The sequence below is a fragment of the Aulonocara sp. 'chitande type north' Nkhata Bay genome, linkage group LG9 (assembly GCF_057382095.1).
Source record: "Aulonocara sp. 'chitande type north' Nkhata Bay isolate Kocher_YH1m ecotype deep benthic linkage group LG9, A_spYH_male_GT1.1, whole genome shotgun sequence".
In the NCBI taxonomy this organism is placed as follows: Eukaryota; Metazoa; Chordata; class Actinopteri; order Cichliformes; family Cichlidae; genus Aulonocara; species Aulonocara sp. 'chitande type north' Nkhata Bay.
In genome coordinates, this window is record NC_141352.1 from 14441356 (window position 1) to 14467594 (window position 26239).

Below are 26239 nucleotides of genomic sequence, written 5' to 3' on the forward strand. Positions count from 1 at the left end.
AATTTTCTGTGTGAGCTTTTTAAATGTCATTATTTGGATTTTTAGTATTTTACATTTACTTTATTCCTGAAGACACTTTTCGATTGTGTTTCATAAGAGACATCCTGGCCTCCCAAGGTGCAATTCTGCCATTGTACAAACATGAGCGACTGTCCTGATTCCAAAGGCTTTCTCAACTCTGGCTTTTTGCCTTTCCCCACTCTGTGGCTCAGCATTATAAGACTGAACTGTCAGCTGGCATCATGTGCTAAGATGCTAGCATCAGACAGGACGCTTTCCACACCAAGGACTGGTAAAAGCTAACAAACCAACAAAAAGGATGGTCCAACAATACAACTGTACATAGATATTGCAACTGCACAGCAGCCAAAAAAGAAAAAAAAAAAAAAGAACTTTTTAAAAAAAATGGATGGATTGTGTCATGTTTATGGGGACAGCCTTCAAAAGGTTGAAATTGGAATTGTTCTTTTGGATGTCAAAGGGATTTTCATGGCGCAATCATATCCTACACAATATGTACTCTTCAACATCTGGGTTACATAGGAAATGCACCCTGAGGTTTTAATAAGAAGAAGCCCCTATGGCTAAAACTTTAAATAAACTAAACCAAAAATGTTATTGATGTTTTATATATAGAGAGTAGTCGCATTAGTTTTTGTTACTGTACTGTTTGAGGTCTCAACTGTACCGTATCACGGTAATAACATGGTTTTGAAACCTTTTTTTTATTTTGTCACAGACCTGTTGTCATAGTTGAAATGACGTTTATTGTAGATGGTATTTGAACAACTTCTGGAAATAGTTCATCAAGTATGTTTGTTGCTCATTGTTGTGATACATTAAAAACTGTATCTGCAAACCAGTTTGGTCTCATCAAATATTATTTCATCTTCACTAAGAACGCTTTTGTGGTTTTGTTGTGTTAATGTCGTCCCTTTAATTTTATTCAGTTACATTACACGTTTTTTAAACTGAACTCAAATGCAAAAAACAAAACGTCACGTGTTGCCAGACTAGAATTTCTTTAGTCTTCATCACTGTACTTGTGTCTTTTTTTTTTCAGTTGGATTATATTACAAAGGGTGTGTTGGGTTTGAATCCCCCATCCGTGTGGCGTTTGCACATGCTCTCCAGGTATTCAGACTAGGTTAATTGGTGATTCTAAAATGTCTACAGCTGTGGATGTGAGTGGATGGCGACCTATCCAGGGTGTACTCCATCTCTTGCCTTGTAGCAGCTGGGTATGTGCTCCATCCACCCTGCAACCCTGAACTGGATAAGAGGAAGCTGATGGATGGATATAGTGCTTTGAATATCATTTGTTATAGGATTGGAAAGGTAAATTGGAAGAGTCTTTTAGCTATTATTGTTACAGTTTTATATAAAATTATTTTCTCTAAAATTTCTTGGGCAGTTCTAGATGCATGTAGCAATTTAGAACAAAACAACTGATTTACCACACATTTTGTAACAGGTTTGTAATCCAGGTTTCATAATATATTAAAATACACATTTCTCAAAACTCACCTGCACTTGCATTACATAGCATATATATATATGCATTATTCATTTAACAAAAGCTAAGCCAAAATATAGGAGCATTGTGTTAAAAATTAAGTATACCCTTACTGCTTCCATAGGAATTAAGAGGTTATTTAGCAGCTGGGCACTTTTAATCTAATGAATGGAATCATCAGCATGTGTGGACATCTGTATAAGAGTTTTAGTAGTTTCTTGGTCTGAGGCATTTTTGCTGCACATCAACCTGGGAAGGGTTTTAAGCCCATTTTCGAAGTCCACTATTCTACAGTGACCCAGATTGAAAGCATTCACACACTTGCCAATCTTTCCAGGAGTTTATATCCCAGGAATTTCACCACAGTGTCAACCACTGCAAGGCTCAAAGAATCGCACAAAAAAAAAGCACAAGAGCTAGATTTTAGACTCTGCAGGGCTCACTTACCATGTTGAATTTTCAAGTTCATGACAGCACAATTAGAGAAAACACTGAACAAATATTGCTTGTTTTGAAGGGTTTCCAGGAGAAAGGCTCTTTTGTCTAGAAAGAACATGGCAGCATGCTTATGTTTGCAAAGTTGTCTCTGAACAAACCACAAGATTTCTTGAACAATTTCCTCTGGATGGATAAGACCAAAGTGGAGATGTTTGTCCATAATGCACAGCATTATTATTGCTGAAAACCAAACACAGCACAAAGACCTCATACCAACTGTCAGGCACAGTAGCAGAGGGGTGATGATTTGGCTTGTTTTGCAGCCACAGGACCTGGTTACCTGTCTGTCACTGGGTCGACCATGAACTTGTCAGCATTCTAGAGTCAAATGTGAGACCATCTCTCTGACAGCATGGCTGAAATTGGGTCATACAGCAGCAAATCTACAATCGCTGAAATGGCTATTTCAGCCATTTCAGAATGGCTAGAAAAGAGAGGAATCAAAGTTTTGAAATGGCCCGGTCAAAGTCCTGAACTAAACCTGATTGAAATGCTGTTTCGGCACCTTAAGAGAGCTGCGTATAAATAAATTCCTGCAAACCTCAGTGAACTGAAGAGTGGACCAAAATGCCTTCATAACAATGCAAGAGACTGATAAAGTCGTACAGACAGCAGTTACTTCAAGCTGTTGCTGCTAAACGTAGTTCTACAAGCCACTGAATCATGGGCGTGCACTTCATTTTTTAGACACTGTTTCTGCATTCTGGCTTAGTTTTTGTTAAACGAATAATGACACAGTGTGATATGTCATACACTGCTGTTCAAATGAATTTTAAGACTTGATGTGTTGCGTCACCATCCCAGCAAGAATCGTCATCATTCCAGTCACTGACCAAAATCCAAAATCATATCAAGGATATTTCCTGTCATTATGCTATTTGTTATAATCTGACTCTAAGCAGATGTGGGGGATTATACTGGAAGTGTCTGGTAATCTGGATTTGGTCAGGTGCTGTTCTCAAACCCCAATCATGACGATCGATTAAAAGATGTGCAGCCACAAAAGAATGCCATTTTTTTTTACCTGGGGAGTTCAGGTTGATCCCCTTCAGTTTGAAACATTAACAATTAGAGAAGAGAATCTAAGAGAGACATTTTTTAGCTTTGATGTCTGGGTGGGTGGATATATTCTTTTCTAAAATAATATTAAAAAGTAAAATGGATACCAGTGTCAGACTGGGTGCCTTTCTTTTTTTTTAGATGTGAGGTCAACAGAAGCTGTCATATTAAAAATTGCACCTCGGGAACACCTCAACACAATATATCACACCCTGCCAGCGAGACGTGTCGGCCATCAGTGTCAGGGTCACGGAGAAAGCCGACATTCACAAGTTGTTAAATCCACCTAATGAAATTTCACAAGGGCGGCAAAAATGAACGGGGAAGATGGGGATCTTTTCAGTCAGAATCAGTTGAAAGAGCCGCAACATGTAAAAGCCTGAAAAACAGCGTTTCTCTCCCCCACCCTCCCTGTTCTCCCCCTTCTGACTTCACCCCTCGCCCTTGACGAATGTGCTCAGCTCACAGGGTGCAACTGTTCTGCTGAATGGCCCTTTCCTGTTGCTCACCCTTAAAGCGCAGGCGGTTGCCGATTTAGCCCACCCCGCTTCCATATTATGGGATTGAATTGCGTTTGACCTTTGTGGAGAACAATGGCTGAAGGCCTTTCATTTTTCTGGCCTTCTCAGCGCCTAGAAGAAGGACCTCTTTACATTGTGTTTTCACTGTAGTCTGCCAGTAATTCACAGGCAGGATGACAGGGTAATCTGTGCACAGTAACATGTGTGTGTGTGTGTTTGCAGTACTGAGGGTATACACAAGTGTGTTATTGTTTACTTTTTATAGGCCAAACAAAGCATAAAGCCTTAAAGCAGAATTTTGATGTGACCATAAAGGGGCCACCCAAACCGACTACCTAACTGCACTGTCCCAGAATGAAGAGGCCCACTGAATTGAAGGGTAGTTCAGAGTAGTTTAGACACAGCTTTGCTAAAGAGGCCACAGCAGTGAGTGCTCTTGCAATGAATACACGATAAAAGGTTTACTGTAAATTCTAAATGGCGTTTTCTGAAACCCATACATCACTCATGACCATTAGGTTCCACCCTCACTGCACAGTGCACCCTTCTAGCCACAGCTTTCCAGATGATACAGTACAGAGGCTGCAGTGGAGGCAGATCTGGCTTTGAATAGCCTGCAGCCAATGGATTTTCTCTGGATAATACAATGTTTGGGACAGAGAGGCAGGGATTAGTCCAGACGGATACATCCACCACCCCCCACATGCCCAATCTAATTAGACTGGAATCAGTTTAAGATGAAAGCAAGCCCTAGCATCACCGCACTAAATACTGGAATTAGTATTCCCCGCATGGGAATTTAATGATGGAGACTGAAAATCCAATCACATTCAGTCGCAGTTTAGCCCCCTCATGCATTGGGCCTGGACAATGATGAAACGAAAGAACAACAACAATGATTTGTCTGTCAATAGATATTGACCAGCACCACATCTAAGGCCACTTGCACATTGGCGTTGCTATGTTGTCATCATTTAATGAGGATAAACAGCTTATAATCGGATATTTAGACAGTCTGTTTCTGATGTAAACCTTTGTGACATTTTGACTTTTCGAGAGATCATAACCAAAATGAAGACAGAGGGAGCGTGTTTTACAATAAACCCGTCAAATTTCGGTTTGTTTGTTGAATAAATATGTTCATGTAGCATCTGTCGAATTCAAATCTATACCGCATGTGTACATTTCCACATTTTCCAAGTCCCTACGTTGCGTTTGGGCCTTCAAAAACAAGGAAAAGTTAACCTCTGTTGTTTGTCGTCTCTCATTTGTTCTTTTTACTCAGAAGACTGCATTTGCACATCAAATCCTTTAACAGGAATTTGTGAGGTTAGCTATTAATCAGCTCCTTACATCAAAGCCCTGATTGCTGCATAGCAGTTGAAACTATCAAGTTATTATCATGCAGACGGTTCTTTTTTTAGTCCTTATTACGTTGCATACTTTGAGGCCAGACTTGCTGATAAAATAGAGCACATTTTGCAGCACAGACATATGAAACATTCTCATAGTCTCTTGACTTTATCTTGCCCTTATTATTAGTATTTCCCTACCTAAGTACATGCAGTCAAGGGAACTCTATTTTAAAACCGCTAAAATGCAAGCCATATTTCAGCGTCAGGTTGGTGATTAACTGCACAGACTGGAAATAACTCCCGCACCTGGGTTCTATCCACCACACAATATCTCCTACACCTGCGATTCATCCACAGAAGCATTACACCTGAGAAATCAGGAAACCATTGTCCCCTGTGCACAAATACTCAACATGAAATCTTATTATTTATTGCTAGCTGTATTTCGGGGTATGCACCAAAACAAAAACTTGTTTTCTCGGTAACAGGTGTAATACAACTTTTTAGACTTATTCAAGAACTGATTCTGCAAAACTTTGCTATGTTTAACCCACAGGGGGGTGGGATTCAGTGGGATGGGTTTTTTTTTTTTGCAAATAAACATATAAATGCTATTTATACAGTTGGCAGGGCTGCATCAGTGGGGAGGAGGACATTGAAAGAGGCGACAAAAGGCCTGATTCGTGTAGCAATGCATTCTTTAAAGTAAAAAAAAAAAAACATTAGCAGCGTTTTGTCTGGATTTAGCCAGGTGTCAACAAAAGCCTCGCAGAAACTAACATATGAAAAAAAAAAGGCAATCTAATCTTTTTTCTCTATATCTTTCCTTTGGCCTTGTTGCCTGTAGTGTTTACTGCTGCAATACCTTATTTCTGAGGTACAAAAGGGAAGAAAGAAGGTGAGGAAAATGGAGGGGGCAGGAGTACACCTGCCTTATTATTGCAATGTGGATGAAGGATACAATCACTGCTGGCATTTCTACAAAACGCGCAGCCAACTAACACGTTTTTTTTTTTTAAGCGAAAGAGAAGGAGAGGGAGGTGTGAGAGAAGACGCGAGGGAGGCCCAGGAGAAAAATAAAGAGACGCAGACAGACAGGCCAACAGGTTGACAGAGACCGAGTGTCAGGGACAAAAGACGAACACAGAGAATGGAAGAAAGAAAGTAGGTGATATAGACAGCGAAATGAGCAAGTGATAGAAGTAAACTGAGAGTGAGAGCAGGAGAGAAAGAAAAGGAGGGGCGACCTGAGAGAAATCAAACATGGGCTCAGTGCAACTGAGGTACGTCGGCAAACGAGCATGTTATGGCAGCCCGCTGGGACTTTCCCGGCAGATCGTGCCGTTTCCCAATCTGTTCTGAGGAGCTGCACAGCCCCACATGGGGATGTGTGAAGGCGTCAAGATGGGATTGCTTAAGACAGATGAAACAAGGTGTTTTTTGATGCCATCTCGAGCGGACAAAAGCCTGATTTCCTGTTTTGCCTGTGACACAAAGGGTGCTGTGTAGTTTGCCGAACAGTTCAAGGCTTTTTGTTGTCAGGGCTGTAAATAACTAAACACATGAGATGTGAAGTTATGGAGGGGTTGGATCCACATGCCAAAAACTGAAAAATATGTGACACATTTTCCTTTTTTTGGCACTTATAGTGCTTTAACACCTGTAACAAACAAACAGTATTACAGTCCTCTCATCGCATTTCTACATATTTTCATTCAGAGTGGTAATGTGAACATTGTGGCGCAGGCCTGCTTAATTTCAGACAGCCACGGCTCTCTTTGCATTCACCGGACCTCTAAAACAATAGCACAGTAATAGAGATCATTGTGTCAGGCTTTGTTATATTACTTTACATTTTAAAGGGTGCTGAGCTGCCAGGCTAAGGTTTTTACAAGGCACGCTGAGTCATTGGGGAAATAAGGGAGCAATGGAGGAGGGAGTGAAGGAATTTTAAGGGGGTGATGGAATATGTCTCACTTTTTTTTGTTCACGGTCGCGCACAAACTGAAATCATAGCATGTGCAGTGGACGAGCTGGTGGTGAGGAAATAGAAGCTAAATGTGAAGTGACACCGTGCAATCCCCAGGTCATTCACATGCCCTGCTCTTAAAATCACAATGCACCACAGCTCGCAGAGTCGCACAAAGAAAATGATAAAACAACCAAATGAGAATGCCTTGTTATTTATGGAATCGCTGCCAAACAGTTGAGGAGATGCGTTGACATCAAATTGGCTCAGATGCTGGCTATTATTAAGGCCCTCTTTGTGTATCAACTCAGCATCCTGGCAGGGACATTTGTAACAAAAAGCTTTTTTAATGAAATTTTTAATGAGACCCTGTGTTGCTTTTCCTTTCGAGTCTTTAAGAGCCCTCTAAATCATTAAAACTTGCTCTTTCTTTGATTTCAAGGTCATTTGAAGAAATAAGGCAGTCTTAAGTGGCCCTCGGACCAAAAGTGGCCTATATGCCAAAGACCGCAAATGAATGTAGCCTAATGCTTTTTAATTTGCATTCATCTTTAAAAACACAGAAGAGCTATCTCCAAGTTATAATAGGCTGAGATGGCAGTTGGAGGCCCTCTAGTCATTAGTACCAATGCAGCTCCTCTAAAATGAAGGCCTTTCTCATCTTGTTTTAACTTAGGCCCATTACTGCAAAGATGCATTAGCCTGTTGTCCATTTCTTGTTTGGCTGCATGCGATACCTCCGACTATGCCCACATATAGATGTTCGCGTATGCGTATGGATTCACCGCCTTTTCCTTCCTGTGGGCGTAAAAACACGCATGCGACACAGCTATTCAACAAACACACGCATAAAGACAAAAGAGAAACGGGGACCTTAGGAGGAGACAAAATGCATTGTTTGCTTAATCACATGTTATGAGATGTCTCTCTGTAATTATGCTGTCATCTGCCCGCTTCAACACGGGGAAAACTGGGCCGCCAAAGCATGCCTTGTTCCTCGCTCATAATTCCACACTTCAAGCTCTCAAAGTCAAAAGCGAGGATTTCTTTTTTTTTTTTTTTGCAGTCTTTCGTCTTTTCTTTTGTGTATTATTATAACACAACTGTTTAGAAACTGAAACTGTGTCACTTTTTTCCTCCCGCAGCATTCATATAAAAATCTATTTGACAGGCACTATGTGTCAATTTCTAGTGCATATGAGTGTAGAGCAACAGATGAGCGGTTTAAACATACTATATTGAACTGATGAGAAGGCAAATACCAGGCTGTCCGATTAAACACATCGAGATGAGTCTTTCATATTTCCTTTCACTCCTCCATCTTTTCATTACAGTTTTGCTCAGTTCCTACCTCTTTTCCCTTTTTCATTTCCTCGCCATTCTTTTTCTTCTTTATCTGCCTCTACTCTGTGTATGTGAGTGTCCTTCTCTCATCCTCCCCCCCTTTTTTTGTCTCTCTGCGACGATAGGTGGTGTGTCGGAGAAAAACTGAACATCTCCAGTGAAATTGGTTTTCTGTGAAGAAACTGATGGATCACTCTGTGTTCCTGACGGGAGTTTAAAAGGGATTGTTTATGCCGTGCAGACAAATGCATGAATACACACACACACATATACACCCATACACATATGCAAGGGTGAGAGGACGAGAGGATTGTTTATGCTGAAGCAGAATGAATTTTTATGAGTCGTAGATTGCTATTTATGGGGAAATACACTTTTAAGCCACGAGAAATGTAATCTAGATTGTAGCATGACCAACAATGAATTACTGGTTTTTTTTTTTGGAGGCAACAGCTGCAGCAGCCTTCCTCTCACCCTCCATTTCCTCAGCATATGCACAAACACTGGAACACACACGGCACAATTCACCAGCGCTACTGTCACTGCTTTTAAATGGCTCGACGCATCCTGTAAATCAGACAAATTCACATAAAAACATAGATTAAAACGTGAACCGGGGTGGTGGAGGTGACAGACAGCTGATCTTCACAGACAAAAAAAAGGTTTCTCTTTGTCATATTGTTGTTATGTTAACCTATTTCAAAAATCCATAGACCTAGAAGTTAAACAAATGACTTCTTCCCATTTTCAGGCTGAACTTATCATAATTTCTCTAATACCAGCAGCCTCTATTGCAAGAAATGAGAAATTATTCCATTACCAGCCACCTCTCCCCTCCTCCTCCTTCGTTTCCTTCCACAAATATGTGCATGTAGTATTAGACACACACAGCCTGCGCATGAAAGAGGAAGACCTTGCTTCAAATATAAATTTCACACCAACGAGCGTCAGATGCCTCTTTTAATCGCACACACATGGACAAAGCCTATAAGACATCCTTAACATTAACGTCAACAAGGCAAAGGACTTCAGCTTTACCATTTTCTCTGCTGGCCTCTTCACACCTTTGCAGCCCCCAAAATATTTTCTGTTATGTGAATGGCTACACTGTGGGCCTTGGAAACAGAAAATCTGCACAGACAAAAATCCAAAACTCTCTTATCTGTCTTGTTTGTGGTGAAACGTGACTGTAGAGATGACGATTTCACTATGGTTTACCAAAAAAGCACAATGATAAAAATTAGCAGCGCTAAATATGCAGCTTCTTGTGCAGTCAGCTCATATAAATGTGTGTTTAGAGGGAAAAAGTCTTTATTCAGTGATCAAATTCATTCCCTGTGTCTTTTCTCTTTTTTTCCTCTTTGTCCTGAGTTTTTATCAGCACTCATGCAATAACTCGAGCGGAGAGATGGAGCAAATGTATTCCACCCATATGTATGAACGAATGAATGAATATGATTACCATGTCTTGGACCCTCTCAAGGACATAGTGCTATGCTTTCTATGTGTGTGTTTGTGTGTGTGCATGCGTGCATGTTTTACTTCTGCATCTTTTTGCGCTGCTTGTAATGCAGCTAAACACAGTGTTTACCTTTGTCCATGTCTCACTTATTGCATTGAGTGAGATTTTTGTTTTATTTGTGCCTATCTTCATGCGCAGTTAAAGGCTCATGCTTGATAGGTGTCCTCTACAGACTCTGTGCTTTCTTTTTGTTGCATAATTACAATCTACTTCATCCCCCGGTGCACACGCAAGCAAAAAACCCATCTTTTCCTGCTCTCCTGCGCTGCCTCCTCAGAGGCGGTCACAATCAAATGTAACCATTTGCAGGTGACGTACCTGGGAAATGCTGTCCTGTAATTGTGTCACTCTGTCTTCCTGTGATGAGGTAGCTGGTGGCTTGCTGCCTACCAGCCTGCGACTCACCAGAATTACCAACTGAGGGGAGAGAGGGGCGGAAGAGGGGGGGTACCATTAAAATGCAAAATCACCACTGCGGTGCAGTGCGGCGCCTTGCACCCTCACTTTTTCTCCAAGGCAGCCATCTTATGATGGAATGAGTATGTGTTTGATGGTGTGCAAATGTGTGTCCCTTGGACTCTGTGCATGTGATTGTGCGCGCTCATGCATCTATATGTCCATGCGTTTGATAGAGTGTAGATTTGAGCTGCGACGAGGAATGGTGAGATGGTGTGGGGCTGGCAAGCGGGGTTTGTGTGTTTGTGTGCACGTGTGTGTCTGTGAGTGTGTGAGGCAGGGGTGATAAATCAGAACTAGGTAAAGGCTTTTTAATGCAGCGGACCCCTCTCCCAGCCTCCATCTTCTGTCAAGGCTCAGTAAAAGATGAGAGCCCCCTGGGGAACAGCACTAGCCATGCACCAGAGCAGGGCTATGCCTCAGGTCTCTCGTACACACGCACACATTCTCACACAAACACACACACACACGGTGACAAAAGCAAATCCACTGACTGGGCCTTGTGAATGAGTGAATACATGAATAACTGAATCTACAGAATACTTGAATATATAAATAAAACTTTCCACAGGAGCCACATTTATTGATGAACACCTCCCCCCGAATAAATGTGTTTTCCAAATGATTTCCAAATGAGTTCCTAAATGATTTATGGCTGGTGATATTGCATTTAGATCAGAGAAAATATTTTCGCAGAAAACAGAATGAATATTTGGTTCATTCCTGCCTGTGCTCCTAAGGTCAAACGCAGTCTTTGTCCATGATATGCCTTGAGTCTTAAAGCGGCCCCAAGTTTCAGGGGGCCGGATATGAAAAATATGTGGAATTTGCCAACATCTGACAATACTTAGTCGGCAATATATCTCCTGTCTGATAGAAAAATGTGTTCTGAATTGCAGATATGCTCTCTTTTCTGGCATACCTTTTTAATTTGACTTTGAGGGAAAACAAGCCAGGCTCCCAGATAGACAAGGAGAGATATGACTGCTGAACGTTGTGTAGGCCTTTGCGGATGGGGCAAAGAGGACTCCAGCAGCTTGGCTTAGAAGACGAACACAAACGCTTGAGAACATAATACTTGACAACGAGCCCAGAGTGTCTGGTAGGGGGCCTGCAGAGAAAAGTGTGCCGTGTTTGGGAAGCAACAGAAATGCTGTGATGCTGATTCTTAGCTGGAATTTTGGAAACCTGTGATCCTAATTTATGCCCCTTACTTTCATTTAAAAACAATCTACTTATAAAACAATCTAGTATTAGTAATCTGTTAGCGCCACAAAAAACCACAAAAGTCTTATTTTTGGAAAGCCAACAGCTTGTAAACACAAGTTTTATTTCAAGGATTCAGTTGAAGTTATTCAAACAAACAACTAAAACCCCACATTACAAGGTACAGACCAACAGCCTTCTAGGTTTTTTGACCAATCAAGGTGTTTTTATATACACTAAAGTCACACTCATTACTTTTTAGTACATTTTGTTATCACACACACACACACACACAGGGTTCAGTATCTTGCCAGCAGACACACATATTAGAAAAGCCAGGGACTGAACCACCAACCTTCACATTAGTGGTCTTGCACTGCAACCTAACAGTCATGCCACCCCAGAATGAACTCTTGCTTTACAAGTATTTATAATGGAATAATAGCAGTACTTTATTTAGTTCACATAAGACTACTCTAAATTTAAAGCTAAAGCATCATACATGAACACATAACAATGATTAAATCATCAGTGCACTTTACCAAAAATTCAGGGAATTGTATGGCATGAAAGCATGGCAGGTAAGTGTTATTACAGCGGTGAAAAACGAGCTAGACAACATCACACACAGAAACCCCTCCACAGCGGACGCTTGCACCTCATGTAGTACAACAGAACAGCATTACATGTGTTTCTTCTTCTGCTTACTGCTCCCTGCTCACTCAAGAGTATCTAGCACCAGACCGGCTCTGACAATGCACAGCTCTGCTCGCAGCCGTGTGCGCACGCCTAGCTGGCTGCAGTTCGCATTGTACTTTATGCTGAGATGAGGAACCTAATGCGCATGTTTGTGCGTGTTTATTATTCCGTCTTGTGCATGTGTGTCTCTGCGCATCTGTTGGACATAGCAGGTTAATGCTGGCTGACACATGCGGTTCACTGATCTCCACGAGGAGTCGGGACTCGCAGCAAAACCTTCATACGCAGGTATCCATGGCAACCACAAAAATTATATTTCCTTCTTCCCCCGGCAAGCTGGAGATTCCGAGATGCTGAAATGCACAAATACATTGTCATTACCTGGCTGCCTCATACTTAACAGGGCTAGGCTTTTTCTGCCTGCTGTTGTCTCATTGTTCAGTGTTGCCTACACATGTAATTTAGAAATTCCTCTTGTTACCTTCCCCCCAGACAGAAACTCCATACTATCTTTACATGATTTCTCTTTCCCCACATCAGACTCCTTTCCAGGAAAATGCTTATACTGTTGTGTTTTTGCATATTTTCCTCTTTAACTAGGCTCAAGATCTAGCCCAGTGATTTTAAATATCTAGTTAGGCTTGCAGGACATGATCAGATATTCATGCTGTTTTTGCACCATGTGTTTGGTGGTTCCTATTTAGGGCCTTGAGTATTAAATTTGATTGACATTTGAGGGGAAAGCTCTTTTTTCACCTCACCATGTTGTTTTATTGCTGACAGCTAACATCTGCAACTAAAACAAAAAACAAAAGAGGATATTAATGGAAACACATGTATAGTCTTAGTTTTAACAATCTCTACCAGAGATCAATCAAGTTTAAACATTATATCCATCTTATAATTAAAGGAATAGTTTTCAGTCCAACCTCAAAACCACACCACATACTCAACATCCTGCTGTAGAATTCCTGTTAAAAAGAGAAATATTGCACCAATAGGTGATCTAGTACTCGAAGTAAGCACATTCCCACTTTTTCATCCCTTTGAGGGGAAATTGGAATAAGCACAATGTGTCCTGCACCAAATTCCTGAAGAAGCAGAGGTTCAATCACATTTGCAGAAGTTATCGAGACTTCCAAAGAGCTCAGCTGGTGCCTTAAGCCACAGGAAATTCACTGGGACATCTGGAGGGATGTGTGCAGATTATTGCCCATTTAGTCTGTTCTAGACATCAGTAGGAGGACAGAGATGGCCCAAGCACGCATGCACAGCCTAGAAGATGTATATACACACACACACACACACACGCACACAAACATAAAAACGGGCTTGGTTTTGAAAGATGCTACCGCAGGCACACAACACACCAGAGTATAATCCCCCATTATGAGACCCTCAGGTCATTTGTCCAGATCTCTGCTACACCTGTCCCAGCATCCAATCACAGGACAGGTACGGTAAGGTTGCTTTGATCTTTTTTTAAGTAAGTGGATGTAAAATATAATCCAGAAAATTCGAATTACTTGGTTGTTATATTTGAATCTCAAATATAAGTCTCTGATCGGTTTAAACCACTGCAGTTTAATATTTGTCCTTCAAAAGAAAAGAAAGAAAATACTGGGCTTGTAATGTATGCCAGAGCACAATTAGCTTGGAGAATATTTGAAAAAATATATTAATTACAGTATGAGCACAAAATGTCCAACTTTAAAAAAAGAAGAAGGTAGATTTAAAAAAAAAAATAGATACGCAGTATATCAAAGCATGTAATATTGAGTTTACAAGAACACACCCACCACATCCCTGACTGTCTGCATGCATGCTCTGAGCAAGATGCGCATTTCTGATGCAGTGGAGGAGGATACAGCTTTTTAAAGTAATAAAGTAGCACAACCTTTATCGACATGCATCATAAGATAGAATACTTTTTTGTGTATTTTCTTGATCTTTGCATTTGCTCTTCTGTGCAGTAAGTATTGGTTTGTACATATACGTCATATATATATAAAACCCAAATTATCCTGGGTCTTCAGAACCAAAAACAAAAGGCCAATTTTATAAATATATATATATTCCCAAAGCAGAGCTGCCTCGTCTTTCTTTAGGTGTGAAATGCAACCCGACAAAACCTCAACACCATGATAAAAGCTCAGGAAATTACTTCCTTATTTTAGGTGTGATTGATTGTCCCCCTGACCTGTTAGACTGAAGAGGTGGTTAAGAAGAAGAGGCAGACTAAGATAATTGGGCCCGGTGGTATCCAAAGCCCGGCAGGTGTTGAAAGAACTCTCATAATACAGGTACCTGCAGCGGCTGCAGCCCTGAACTTCAGCACACCTAGGATTTCACTACCTTGGAGGAATTTTGCTGTTTTATGTTTGGCATGTCTTTTATTGAATAGATGAAATATGAGATACTTGTAACTCCTATTGACATATTGGACATGCCACGAGAAAAAAACAACAACAAATATAAAAAAAAACACAGGTGTCAAAAATCAAATAAATGCTGCAGCTTTGTTTCATATTTTCTTGGCATGAAAATAATGTCATTCACTCTTTAAAAGCATTGTCAGTTGTTGGAAATATCTCCCAATACAAGAAGGATGTAATTCCCTTACCTGTTGAAAAGCAGGTAAAAGCTTTCACCAGCAGCAGCATAGGGATCAGAGATGGAATTCAGCTCAAGTGAAAAAGCACGTGTTTTTACTCTTTAATTTAATTAGCAATTCAGAGGGCTCGATGAGTCCTTCTAGCCATTTCAAATGAAGAGGTAAAAGCCAGACATAAGCTTAAATGATAACATTCTTTCTCAGAGAAAAATATGCATGTACTACCCTTATTATTATCTGCAAGCCAAGGGCTCTGTTCCAATTAAAGAATACCACAGATGGACCATTCAACAAGCATGCACACAAACGGACCTACAATAGGTAAAGTAAAGTACCCAGTATTACAGAGCCCAGAGAAGAGCTTTTTACTTTAAAAACTATTTAATCAGGAAAATCAACGCCTCACATCAAAGAAATGGAGATGAGGGACAGGCGGATGAAGAGGCTCATCAAAGGAGAAGATCTAGTTAGGGATTCAACGCCCTAATTCCCTTTCTCTTAAAACCATCGTCAGAGGGGGCACAGGGCCAATTTGCTCCCTAAATGGCTGCGTGTGAATGTGCAGATTGCTTTGCATAGCCGCTGGGAATCTGGGCTTCTTCCTCTTTTTCTTCTCCACATGGAGCCTGTGAATTAGAAGAGATCCAAAGACAGATAGGCTTAACTGAGCCCAAGCTACCTTCCGTAAGTCCAGAGCCCTGTTCCAACTTCCAACTAATGCAATCCATGGCCTAACTCAATTAATAGACTTTAATACAGTGTTTCTTCTTTATCTTTTCACTTTCCTGGGGATTGGGGGACTTCAATTAGAGTTGTAGAGTAATGTCAGTGAAAAGGTTGGGATTTTAAGTATGTCTGAATGTAAAGACAATGACCCGGTGTCCCAGTGGCATTAAGGTTGATCATATATGCATCCTTAATCTCAAACATCTCCTTAATCTCACTTCCTGGGACTTGCTGCACATTAATGTAATGCAGTGCATAAAATATTGACAACTCTCTCCTGTCCCTGACTTTATATGCATTAGTGTTGGATTCATTAGTCAAAATGTCCTTGATGTAAAGTAGGACTTTCAAGTATCCATGTGATGAGCCCTGTGTTTTTTACATAATGTCAAACTAATCATGTAGAACGTGCCCCCCCTCCTCCAAGGTGTACATTTTATTTTATTCTGGTGAAGGGCGACCTCAGTATTTCTGTAGGTGCTCTAAAAAAACCCAAACCAAACCACACAAACACATACAAAAATTATTAATTTTGGCCTTGCATTACCACCAAGGACATATACTCTAAAGGCCTGCTGAAACACTGGGAGAAATCAAAATCACATTGGTCAGTAATAAATAATTTAAAATGAGCCCTTCCAGTGCAACCAGCTAGTATTCTTCAGGGAATTCATATACCACACAAGGACAGATATTTAAGTTTACCCTCTCTGTCCAAGGGAAACATTAACCTCATCTGAGTGCAAATGTCTTTCTGAGCTGGTAGATTTGAGACGAGCTCCTTGGCAATAGGCTTTCTATCACGCCTGCAGTTCCGATTGATCGTCTCAGCAATCAGCAATTAAGTACTAGTGATCAGAGCCTGGGAAGGGAGGAGGGGGTGGGAAGGAGAGTTAGGAGGTAGCCTCCCCACCCCGCTCCTGTCTTGTCAGCCCAGGAAAGGCTTCACTCAGCTGGGGTGAGTTTGGCCCGGGGCTGGGCTCACTGGTAGAGGTTAACTCCAGCATAAATAAGCATCTTTGGACTCATTACAGGGATTAGAGAGTAATTCGCCTGCGAGGAAGGAGACGACTGCCAGGGTTTTGGTACAGTTTACTACAGTCTTATAGGGGCGAGGGCCCTGGAGATTACAGAAAGAGAGAGATGGAAATGCAGCAAAAGAGAGAAAGGCCAAGGGAAAAGAGAGGCTGGCTGTCAAGTGTGTGTGCGTGAGTCAATCCAAGCCCCCGGCTGCCCCCTTGATCTTGAGCATGTTGGGGTGCTGTGAAAACGGATAATGGGAGTTAGAACGACCGGCCTGTCTAGAGAGAAGTGTGCTGATTGTTATAACTTTCCCTCATCTCTCTCTCCTCCACTTAACTAAATAAACACCCAAGAGGTAGCACTCTATCAATTTTAATGATGTTGAAATACAATTTAGGCACAAAATACACAACAAATGCTAATTTGGCCATGATGAGAGGCATCAGAAATTCCTCCCATTATTTATTCAGCTGACTTTTTGCATTTTTCATCAGAACAAATATTCCCATTTCAACAAACACACACACACTCATACATACACACACGTCAGCACAGAGCCAATTTGGAGCATAAATCAACACGTTCACTCATCAAATATATGCTCTGTGTCGTTCTCTGCAGTCTGTCCAGTGCACCAAAGACAAATAGTTCCTTCCAAAGTCCAGTTGGAAAAACAGAAGGGGCAGCAGACTGTCAATATGTGCACATATACATTAAACATCACAGGCTGATGCGTGTTCAGAAAAGACATCATGGAGATAAGTCCAATTATAAACTTGTACATGACAAAACCTTTAAAAACAAAACCAAACAAAAGCCAGCTGAAATTTCATAGCAACTTCATTTCATTTCTTCTGTGTGTGAGATGATTATCACCTGTCAGTCATCTCCACCTCCAGCTTGACCAGCTTGGGCTGCCCTGCTTCTGCCCCGCACTTGGGACAAGTGAGATAAGGGTCGGCAATGCTGTGGCTTTTAATGCAGTAGTAGCAGAAAACGTGCTGGCATCCCACCGTATGAGGCATGGTTGGCCACTCTCCGCACAGTCCACACTCTTTCCACAACTCTTGCCCTTCCCTTGCTCCCTCCCCGCTTGCACTTTCCCCCCCAAACACAGCAGACAGTATTGTTGCCTTCAGTTTCTTTGTATTGATCAGTGGGAACAGGAAGATGAGAAACTCTGCAAAGCCATGCCAAAGTAGTTCTCGGTTCATGAACTTGTAGTTTACCTCCCGGGCCACATTTGGCTTACTGAAAACCGTCTGAGCTCCTGTGATTCTTTCAGCGAGGATGGGATGCCGGCCATTCCTTAGGAACACAAGGAAGTTGATCAGATTTGTGAACTTAACAATACCAGCAACAAGCGTCAGCGCATTACGGAGACCCTGATGGAGCAAACCGCTCTCTCTTTCAGACCCAGATCCTTGTGAACTCAAACCCAAGTACGGCAGCAGCCTGTGGGAACGCTCTTGGAGCCAGAGGGGCCCTGCAGTGAGCACGGCCAGACCTAACTTCTGCCTGGGGGATAAAGGCCTGTAACGGGGAGACAGGGAAAATTTGCTGTGGTAGCGCAGGCTCAGTAAAGATTGCCCCACCGTGGCACTGTTAGAATAGAGTGTGAACCTCCATAGGAGCAAATGAAGCAAAACCCTCAGTTCAGGCTCCAGAGGAGTGAGGAAGCCTGGGCGGCAGTTTTGGAAGCACAGCGAGAACTGAGTCCACACTAGCTGCTCAAGGGCTGAGTCTAGCTCGAGGGCATCCAGCTGACTGATACGCAGTACCGGGGTCTGTGGGTTCATATCAAAGTGGGGGCCGTGACTTCTAGCATTCTTTTTCTCTTCATTCTCACTTCCCAACCCTGCTGAAAAAACACAAACACCCAAAAAACAGAAAACAGTAAGGACATATCAACATGTTCTTTTCAATATTTTAATCAGTAGAAAAAAAGACAAGCTGCTCTTGTTGCAGCCTGAATGTAGTTTCTGTTCATGTTGGCCCATCCGTCTTAGATATTATGATACTATGATTCACCAAATATTACTCTGACAAAGCAAACTTTGTGAAAATGACATTTTCCTGGAGTGAACAAGGACAGCCACACGCAAATGGTTAGACATGCTTTAAAAACAGAAATGGAAGAATAAAAAAAAGGACTGAATGTAATACAGCCCGAAATCAGATAAAAAGCCAAAAACCCCACAAAAAACAGTCGTTTATTAAGGCCATTTCCCCCCAACACTGATAAATGTTTAAAGCATTTACATCAGTTAATACGTTATTAATGTATAAACAATAGCATATTTAATGTATTCAAATCATGAACATAATATACACCAAGGCTCAACCATTAAAAGGACAACTCGGTCATTGGGAGGGCTGAGGCTCCGGAGGTGAAGCCCATCCTGTTAGGAAGGTCATTTTGTCTTTATACACAGGAAGGGAAATCACTTTTCACATGTAAAACCCGTCCTTAATGCAACCTTAGAGCCTTGCCATGCAGAGGAGCAGGGGGTCTTAGACTGCTTTCCCCTGCATATAAACACACAATCCCCCCTGCACACACACACACACACACACACAGGAGCAGAAGCCCAGGGGCTCCTGGTGCCCGCTCCCTCTAGAGATAGGGGTGTGTGTACAAATCACATCACTAGGGATTAGGCTAACGGCACAGTCTCTGGTACACCGTAAACATCTGCCAAATGTGGAACAATTTTCTCTCCCCTCGATTCGACTCCATATGGGATCTCGCCATTGTGACATGAGGGCTATTTAGTGCTGCATACGTTTCCAAACCGCTCACAGTTCTCCAGTTTTATCTGCCATTTCCTCAAATGAAATACTTAAAGAAGTGAAAGACTAACTAATGCAGGGAGAGACAGAGCAAGAAGGCCACAGAGAGAGAGGGAGAGAGAGACAGAGAGGCCTTTTTTTGACAGTGACTTTTGTGTCTCGCCGAACAGGATTTGTCACGAGGCTTTAAAAGAGATTTCAGCCGGGTAAATATGGCAGTTTTGACAGAAGGAGAGAGATGATGGTCACTTTAGACGTTTTGAGGAGGTGAAAAAAATAAAATTCTAACGTGCGCAGGCAAATCTTGGGTTTATTGTGGTGGTGCACACAACCATCTGTGTATTCAAGATGTTTCAATAGGGCTAGGATACACGGTCCAACTAAGTTAGAATTAGCAAATGAATGAAAGGAGTGAATTCACGCTAAAGTAAGCAGGTATGACAAATTCATTGAGCTGTATTTGAAATGCTGCCATGTTTGGTGACTAGAACCTCGCCTGTGACGGGAATAGAGTTTGGATTAAAAAAAGAAGAAGAAGAAAAAAGGGAAAGAGCAAGAGACGTAGTCTGAGTGTGTTTGCTAACCAGTAAACAGGCACTATTTGTTTAGCCTAATCTGAAAGTTTTTTCCCTTGATGGGAGAAAATGAGCAGATTATGTGTCCTCATGTGTGTGTGAGAGACTATGTATGTATGTCAAGCATAGCCTTGATCTATGCAGAGCTCTAATGCAGCGCAAACTTAATCTATCAGCCCACCGTTACACATATACACACACACACACGCACGCAAATATACCGCCAGGTGGTGGAAATCCCCGTCACAGCAGCAGCTCTCTCAGGAGAGTAAACCCGGCCGGGTCCAATAGTCTTTTCAAAGCCTTTTATCGAGCAGTTTACAAGTTATGAATGAATATGTTTTATTTGGGGAAACACAGTATTGACAACCACCTATCAATAGTAATGTGACTATTGTCAAGGGTCTGTCAATATTAATGTAATTATGATGTAGAGGGATCAGAGGGATGCTGGAGTTGGGGGCCAAGTAACATCTCCTGCCCACTGCCATATCAATAGCTGGGATTGCTATTGACAGCTTCCCTTCAGACTTGCAGCACTTGCCAAATATATAACAAGCAGACACTTCAGTCAATGCCGGGCTGCCTATAAAAATTAAGCATTTGAATTTACAGGGCTTTTACCGCGGACAGCTGGAAATCCATGTTCCTTATGTAATAGTCAAAAGTCACAGTCAATGCCAGTGTTTACAGAGTAATGACACGGTGTGGGTGAGAGGACAGACAGCGCAGCATTTGCACGCACAAGGAAAAAATATACAAGGATATGAGCAAAGAGACTCCTTCCATGATGTATTCACACACACACACACACCCACACAATGATATATTGACTTTATAATTCTCTTGTGGGTCAGCCATCCAACTAACTATGAGACTAAATGCCCTCTTTTGGAGAGTTGATAACTGACAACCAAGAGAGTCAGAAGGCAAGTTAGAAGAGGTCGTTGAAAAAAAACAACAGAAAAAATAAAAATTTAAAAAAAATCACCTGATATTTCTGAGGTCTTGCTGTTCTATCAGAGCAGTGAAAAATGTTTTCAAAACATTTTCCGGGGTATGTTAAAGGGTATTTTGATTCAGGTCATATGAGCGTTTATTTTATTTTTTCCCTTCCCCTTGTTTCCATAGCTTGTGCATCTTGTTCAGACAAAGATAGCGCACTGACTCAAGGCTGACTGCCATAGCTTACAGACAACCACAACAACAACAACAACAATATCCAATCTAACACGGAACACAGTGCAACACTGCTTCAAGGCAAAAGGGGCCATGACCAGTGTGAGGAAGGAGAGATGAGGCAACAAAAGCATACAGCGCATCAGTCTGAAGCCTTGCAGCTGCACTGGGTCCTCTGAAAACTAGACAATGGGCTGTAATGACAGCTACCCAACGAAAAAAAAGACGGATAGGCAAAGACACAGACAAAGATGGATACGTCAGACAAAGCGTCATGAAACCGCCAACTGGGAACTGTGAGCTAATGTCTACTGATATAGTGAAAGAAAAAAAAAAAACTTGGGGAAACGATAGCCAAAGAGGGAAAATAAAGCGTGGGTAGGTGGGCAGATAAGCTCAAACCTCTCCCTAGGAGCTGACCTTGAGACAGACACAATCATGGAGGAGGGAACATTTCTGAAGCATACGTGGTTCAGCCCTACTGAGGTGTGGGCATCCAGGGAATACCCTATAGACAGAGGAAGGCCTCACTTTCTTCTTGACCTTGGCTTTGGTGTCTAGGGAGGTGTGAGACTGTTTAGGACAAGGGGACCAAAGGCTGTGGGGGGGATGCTGGGAAGGTGAACGTCTCTTGGGGATTGCACTTTGCTTTTTCTGTGCTCATTGCACACCGGTTGGAAAATGCACAGCTAGAAGTCTGGATGTAGCCCCTCGTGTGGTATAGCGCTGAGATTCCTAACCACTTAGCTGTGGTTGTTAGTATAATGTATTTGCTGAAATAATGCATAAATGTTCACTTGGCTTTCTATGATGCTTGTAGCGAGAAATAGGCTATGCATTGGCAAAGCATGCTGGATTACAACTTTACATTTTATTCTCTCGCTCATGTAAATTAATTTGTGTAAAAGCTCTGGTGGATAAAACCTATTTCTCTGAGCGCTCCAGTCAGTCAGTCCCCCCCCCTTCTCGTTCCCGCTCCCTCGCTTTATTGCCCTTCTTTCGCCAGAAACAAGTGCGGGGCCTATTAGCCGAGGCTTGCTAATGTCCTCACTATGAAAACGGATGAGAATGTCAGATTTAGAACTTTTAAGAGAGTGATGTCATACAGCAGACCACAGGCATTACGGGGACACTAAGATTACCCAGGCGGTAACCAGACTAATTGTTATGAGTCTGTTTCATGAAAAATGAATGTGTGCAGATGCACAGAGGGGTCTTAGGGCTGTGTGTGCGTCACACACTAATGCTTTATCAAGGCTCTCCTCTTTCTCTAATCACCCAAAACTCCAAGCCATTGGGGTAGGAGCCAAGTTAATGCCTGAATACAAAAAAAAAAGGAGAGGAAAAAAAATAAAATAAAAAATTACACATCAGTTAGAACACCACATCTGACACACAAAAAATGTGCTCCGCTTAATCTGGTTTGCTCAGAAGGTGAATTATTTAAGAGAATTAATTGATTTCATGAGTACAAGGTTGAGTATGCTAAGGCTGTATGAGTAATAAGTTCAAGGGTTTGCAGAAAAACAACTTAAAAAGTCATGAAACATTTAGAGCACAGAGAGAGGCACAATGAATGCGAAAAAAAAAAAAAAAGCAGAATGGCTAATAAATGAGAGAACCAAAGTTGTGTCTTTCAGAGGAGTCAATGAGAGAGCAACTCATGCAAATAAAAAGTGTTATCCTCAGGAATATTTGATCTGCACATTTCTTGACCTCTCTTTATGCATGAAAAAACACAGACAATAAAAGAGTAAACATTTTAGCTTTTTAAAAAAACAAAAAGGGAAAAAAATGTGATGGTTAACTGAGGACAAGCCAATAAAATCTACAGGAATGCGAGGGCTACTGCAGGATGTGTTTGTCAATCAAACTCATGGTGCTGGGGCTACATGTAAGAGTTCATTCGGCATGTCTAATTCAAAGTGTGATTGGTTGATTTCCTTCAAAAGTAACACAAAATACCTTCTAGTAATTTACACATTATATATTATTATCAGACAACTAAACATGAAATATAGACTATATTATAGTTAGATTAGCATGCTGGAGCTCCAGCAACACATATGTAAAAAATGGAAATCTTTGTGCCTTCCAGTTCCTTTTAGTCTATTTGACCTTGTAAAATTTAGATTGAACAGTAATGCTAATCTTTTATTACTTTAAATTGCAAATATGAACATTCTTTTTCCAAAATTCATTAAAAGGATTGACACTATACATTGTAGCTTTTAGACTGTGGAATAAATTAATGTTGGATTGATTTTTTCCCCCCTCCAAATATGCACTGATAATTATAGTGCCTTTAAGACTTGCCTTCATCTGGAAACTGTATAAAATAACCTTATGACCCCAGAGTGAGATCACAGCCTAGTTTAACTTGTGCGACTGCCTTAAAAAACACACTCATCAAAGTAAGTGTTTGGCTCCAGAGGCACACACACCACATCACACCACACCACAATCTCATGCAATCAGCCGGTCCACATTCTCCTCATAATAGCGTTGTCTGCTTAATTTTTTTTAAACATTTTTTTAAGCTTGAGCCCATCAGTCTTTAACAACAACAACAAAACCCAAATCTGCTCCATTTTGATAATAAGGCAAGAGCATTATGTGATAATCACAGGAGGGATTAGGTTTTGGCAGAGAGTGTGAGAGCCATACAGTCAAAGCCACTGGAAAAGAGAGATATAACCAAGAGACAGATAAGAGTAGAGCAGTGATGATTGGGATGAGAGAAATGAAGTGAGTAGTCTCCTGAAAATCAATAAGATCAACTTTGCCTTGAATCTCAATGTGGAAGGTTTTGATCTCTGGCACTGATTATTTAGGGGAATAATGGAATTATGTGCGGAGTTGCACAACATACTCTTGAAGGTGCACACAGTCACAAGGTTACCATCCAAAGTTTCAGCTGGTATACACACCTGAACCAGACTCCCGATGAATACTAATTCAAAAACGGCTGGCTGATTGAACACTATGCAGTGGTCACTATACTCATCAACAGCCATCAACAATCGATACGATTTTAAATGAAAGCGTGCAGGAAAAGAGGGGGGACAAGCAAGCGGCTAACACAGACAAAATACTGATACAGCAGCGAGGAGCTGATAACATGTGACGACGAGCCTTAACAGCTCGGGGAAAAAAGCAGACATGCCGCTATTGAGCTTCATGTGGGCATAGAAGAAAATAATGCAGGCTTATGTTTTTTCAGCAGGGTAATGAAGTCATATATTCATATATTTACCCATCGCTTCTCGGGGTCGAACTCAATGTAACCCAGTCTTCCCTGAAATGTCAACAGCACTTGTATTTCCGGGTTGTACATCGTTATCCCGCCTCCTAAAGAAAACTCACCAGTAGCGGGTGTGTACGTCACGTTTTAGAAACCCGTGATCAAAATGAGCCAATCGCACAGCGTAGCGCCAAAGCACTTGTTAAAACCTGCATACCGTCTGGGGAAAAATAATTCAAACTCCTCAGTTGTAGCAACGATACATAGCGACCAACTTGTTAAGAAAAGCCACGGCAATTATTTACTCAGTCTTAAATGTCAAGTTCATTCAAAGTGCCGGGATCTTGATTTGATTTGTTTTTTCCAGGTTACCGTGTACTTGCCTAAACTATAAGATTTTACCAAACCGAGATTATGACTGTTTTTAGCTAGCTTTTTGCAAGCCTTTATGCAGTTGACTTAGGAAATAGGTTGCAGGAACTTCTTGGAGCAATGCGTGCAGCTTGCGCACAGCCAAGGAAAAGCTCAACATTGTCGGAAACGCTTAGTCACGCTTCTCACCTGTCTTCTTGCTCAGGTGAAAAAGAGCTCATAGTAGCCAATCAGAGTCCCGAAACAGAGCTAAACATTATTAAAGAACTACTAAACGAGTTCAGAGGGCTTCACGAGCTGAAGTTAAGATGCTTGGAGGAGGACACCAGTAGAAGGGGAGAACTACCACAGGTGAGTAGTTGTTGTGCCACATGTGAAACGCACGTTGTGGGTAGCGTGGCCGAGCGGTCTAAGGCGCTGGATTTAGGCTCCAGTCTCTCTGGAGGCGTGGGTTCGAATCCCACCGCTGCCATTATTGTTAGTCCTGGCGTAACATCCGGTTTACGGTAACTAAAGGACAAAGTTAAGAAGTGTAGCATCAGATTTCTTGAGGGAAATAATAAATCCAGACTTTCTGTTCGCACTTTATACAGCTACGTTGAAACACACGAATCCAACCCATTTATTTAAAATAAAGAGCTCCTTAATAGTATCGTGTTTTTTCCTATTAACATTGGAAACAAATGCTAGTCGTCTTAATGACGATTCTGCACACGCCCTTCCAGTAGTCTGGACCCTGGATTGTGAAAGATTGTTTTTATGGGTTCAGACAATTGCATAAAGTACGGGTTAGCAGACACAGTCTCTACAGCATGTTTAGATTTAGGCTAACATCTATTGTCATTAGGCTATAATCCATCCATTACAAATCATACAGCATCCTGTCCACCTTGACTCTAACATCAGAAGATGACCTCTGTCTTGTCAGACAAATGACAGGAGGAAGCGCAGCGGTGCTTTCATAAAGCCGCAGCACTTGTAACAGGTGGCAAATTGCATTATGTTTCCATCTGAGCGGCAGAGATCAGGAACACAGAGCCACACTCATATTTAAAAAAGAGAGGTTTCTAATCATCGGGATCGTCATGTAACATCTTTTAGCAACAGAATGTAGCTCGTGTGAGCTGGACTGTGCATCAAAGGAAAAATAACAAGGTTTCAGAATAGGTTATGGTCAGCCGGCCCCAGTCAAGGGCCAGCTTAACAAGGTTATGATGTTCAGAACCCAGGAGCTCCCAAGTCCTAAAGGTTGATGGGGACACTTAATCATAAAGCGTGTCCGCTGAAAATACAACATCCATTATTGCATGAACCCATTTTAGGTTTATGATGTTTCTTAAAATGTTGAAATGTTTGAGCAACCTGCCAGTTCAAGAATTCATTTTTTTTCTTATGCTTTAGGGCACTTATCATAGCTAGCTTTTCCAAAAGTGAAAAGTAAGTAAGAAACAATAACAACAACAACAAACAAACAATGTCAACCCTAGAATGTTACCGTACTGTCACATTTGCCATCTTTGTAAAGTTACTTTCCCTGAAGCTAAACATCAGTATAATGTTATGCATCA

At 41.5% G+C, this 26239-nt stretch overlaps 3 protein-coding genes and 1 non-coding gene across 7 annotated transcripts in view; 3 read left to right on the plus strand and 1 right to left on the minus strand.

Moving 5' to 3' along the window:
• The window catches only part of zfhx4 (zinc finger homeobox 4), an 84318-nt gene extending 83456 nt beyond the window's left edge, over window positions 1–862 (plus strand). For all 3 annotated transcript variants that reach the window (XM_086305998.1, XM_086305997.1, XM_086305999.1), the window contains exon 12: window positions 1–862. This exon is cut by the window's left edge and continues 3497 nt beyond it. The gene's annotated coding sequence lies outside the window, so the exon portion shown is untranslated.
• Window positions 863–11619: 10757 nt separating this feature from the next.
• Window positions 11620–24402, minus strand: pex2 (peroxisomal biogenesis factor 2). 2 transcript variants are annotated; one of them, XM_086306001.1, is made up of 2 exons: window positions 24312–24402; window positions 11620–18369 (listed from the first exon to the last, which is right to left on the minus strand). In XM_086306001.1, the coding sequence occupies exons 1-2, from the start codon at window positions 24313–24315 to the stop codon at window positions 17381–17383; spliced, it is 993 nt and encodes a 330-aa protein (XP_086162127.1). In that variant the 5' UTR covers window positions 24316–24402; the 3' UTR covers window positions 11620–17380. The 2 variants fall into 2 exon arrangements, with proteins under 2 accessions (XP_086162127.1, XP_086162128.1); XM_086306002.1 differs by having other exon boundaries at window positions 11620–18366; window positions 24312–24360.
• A 160-nt stretch (window positions 24403–24562) lies between these two features.
• Window positions 24563–26239, plus strand: part of LOC147321850 (uncharacterized) — a 97509-nt gene continuing 95832 nt past the window's right edge. The window contains exon 1 of the mRNA XM_086305130.1: window positions 24563–25022. Coding sequence (XP_086161256.1) covers window positions 24792–25022 — 231 coding nt within the window. The 5' untranslated portion in view covers window positions 24563–24791. The remainder of the gene's footprint in view (window positions 25023–26239) is intronic.
• trnal-uag (transfer RNA leucine (anticodon UAG)) lies at window positions 25062–25143 on the plus strand. Its single transcript has one exon. It is a non-coding gene; the product is annotated as a tRNA-Leu (tRNA).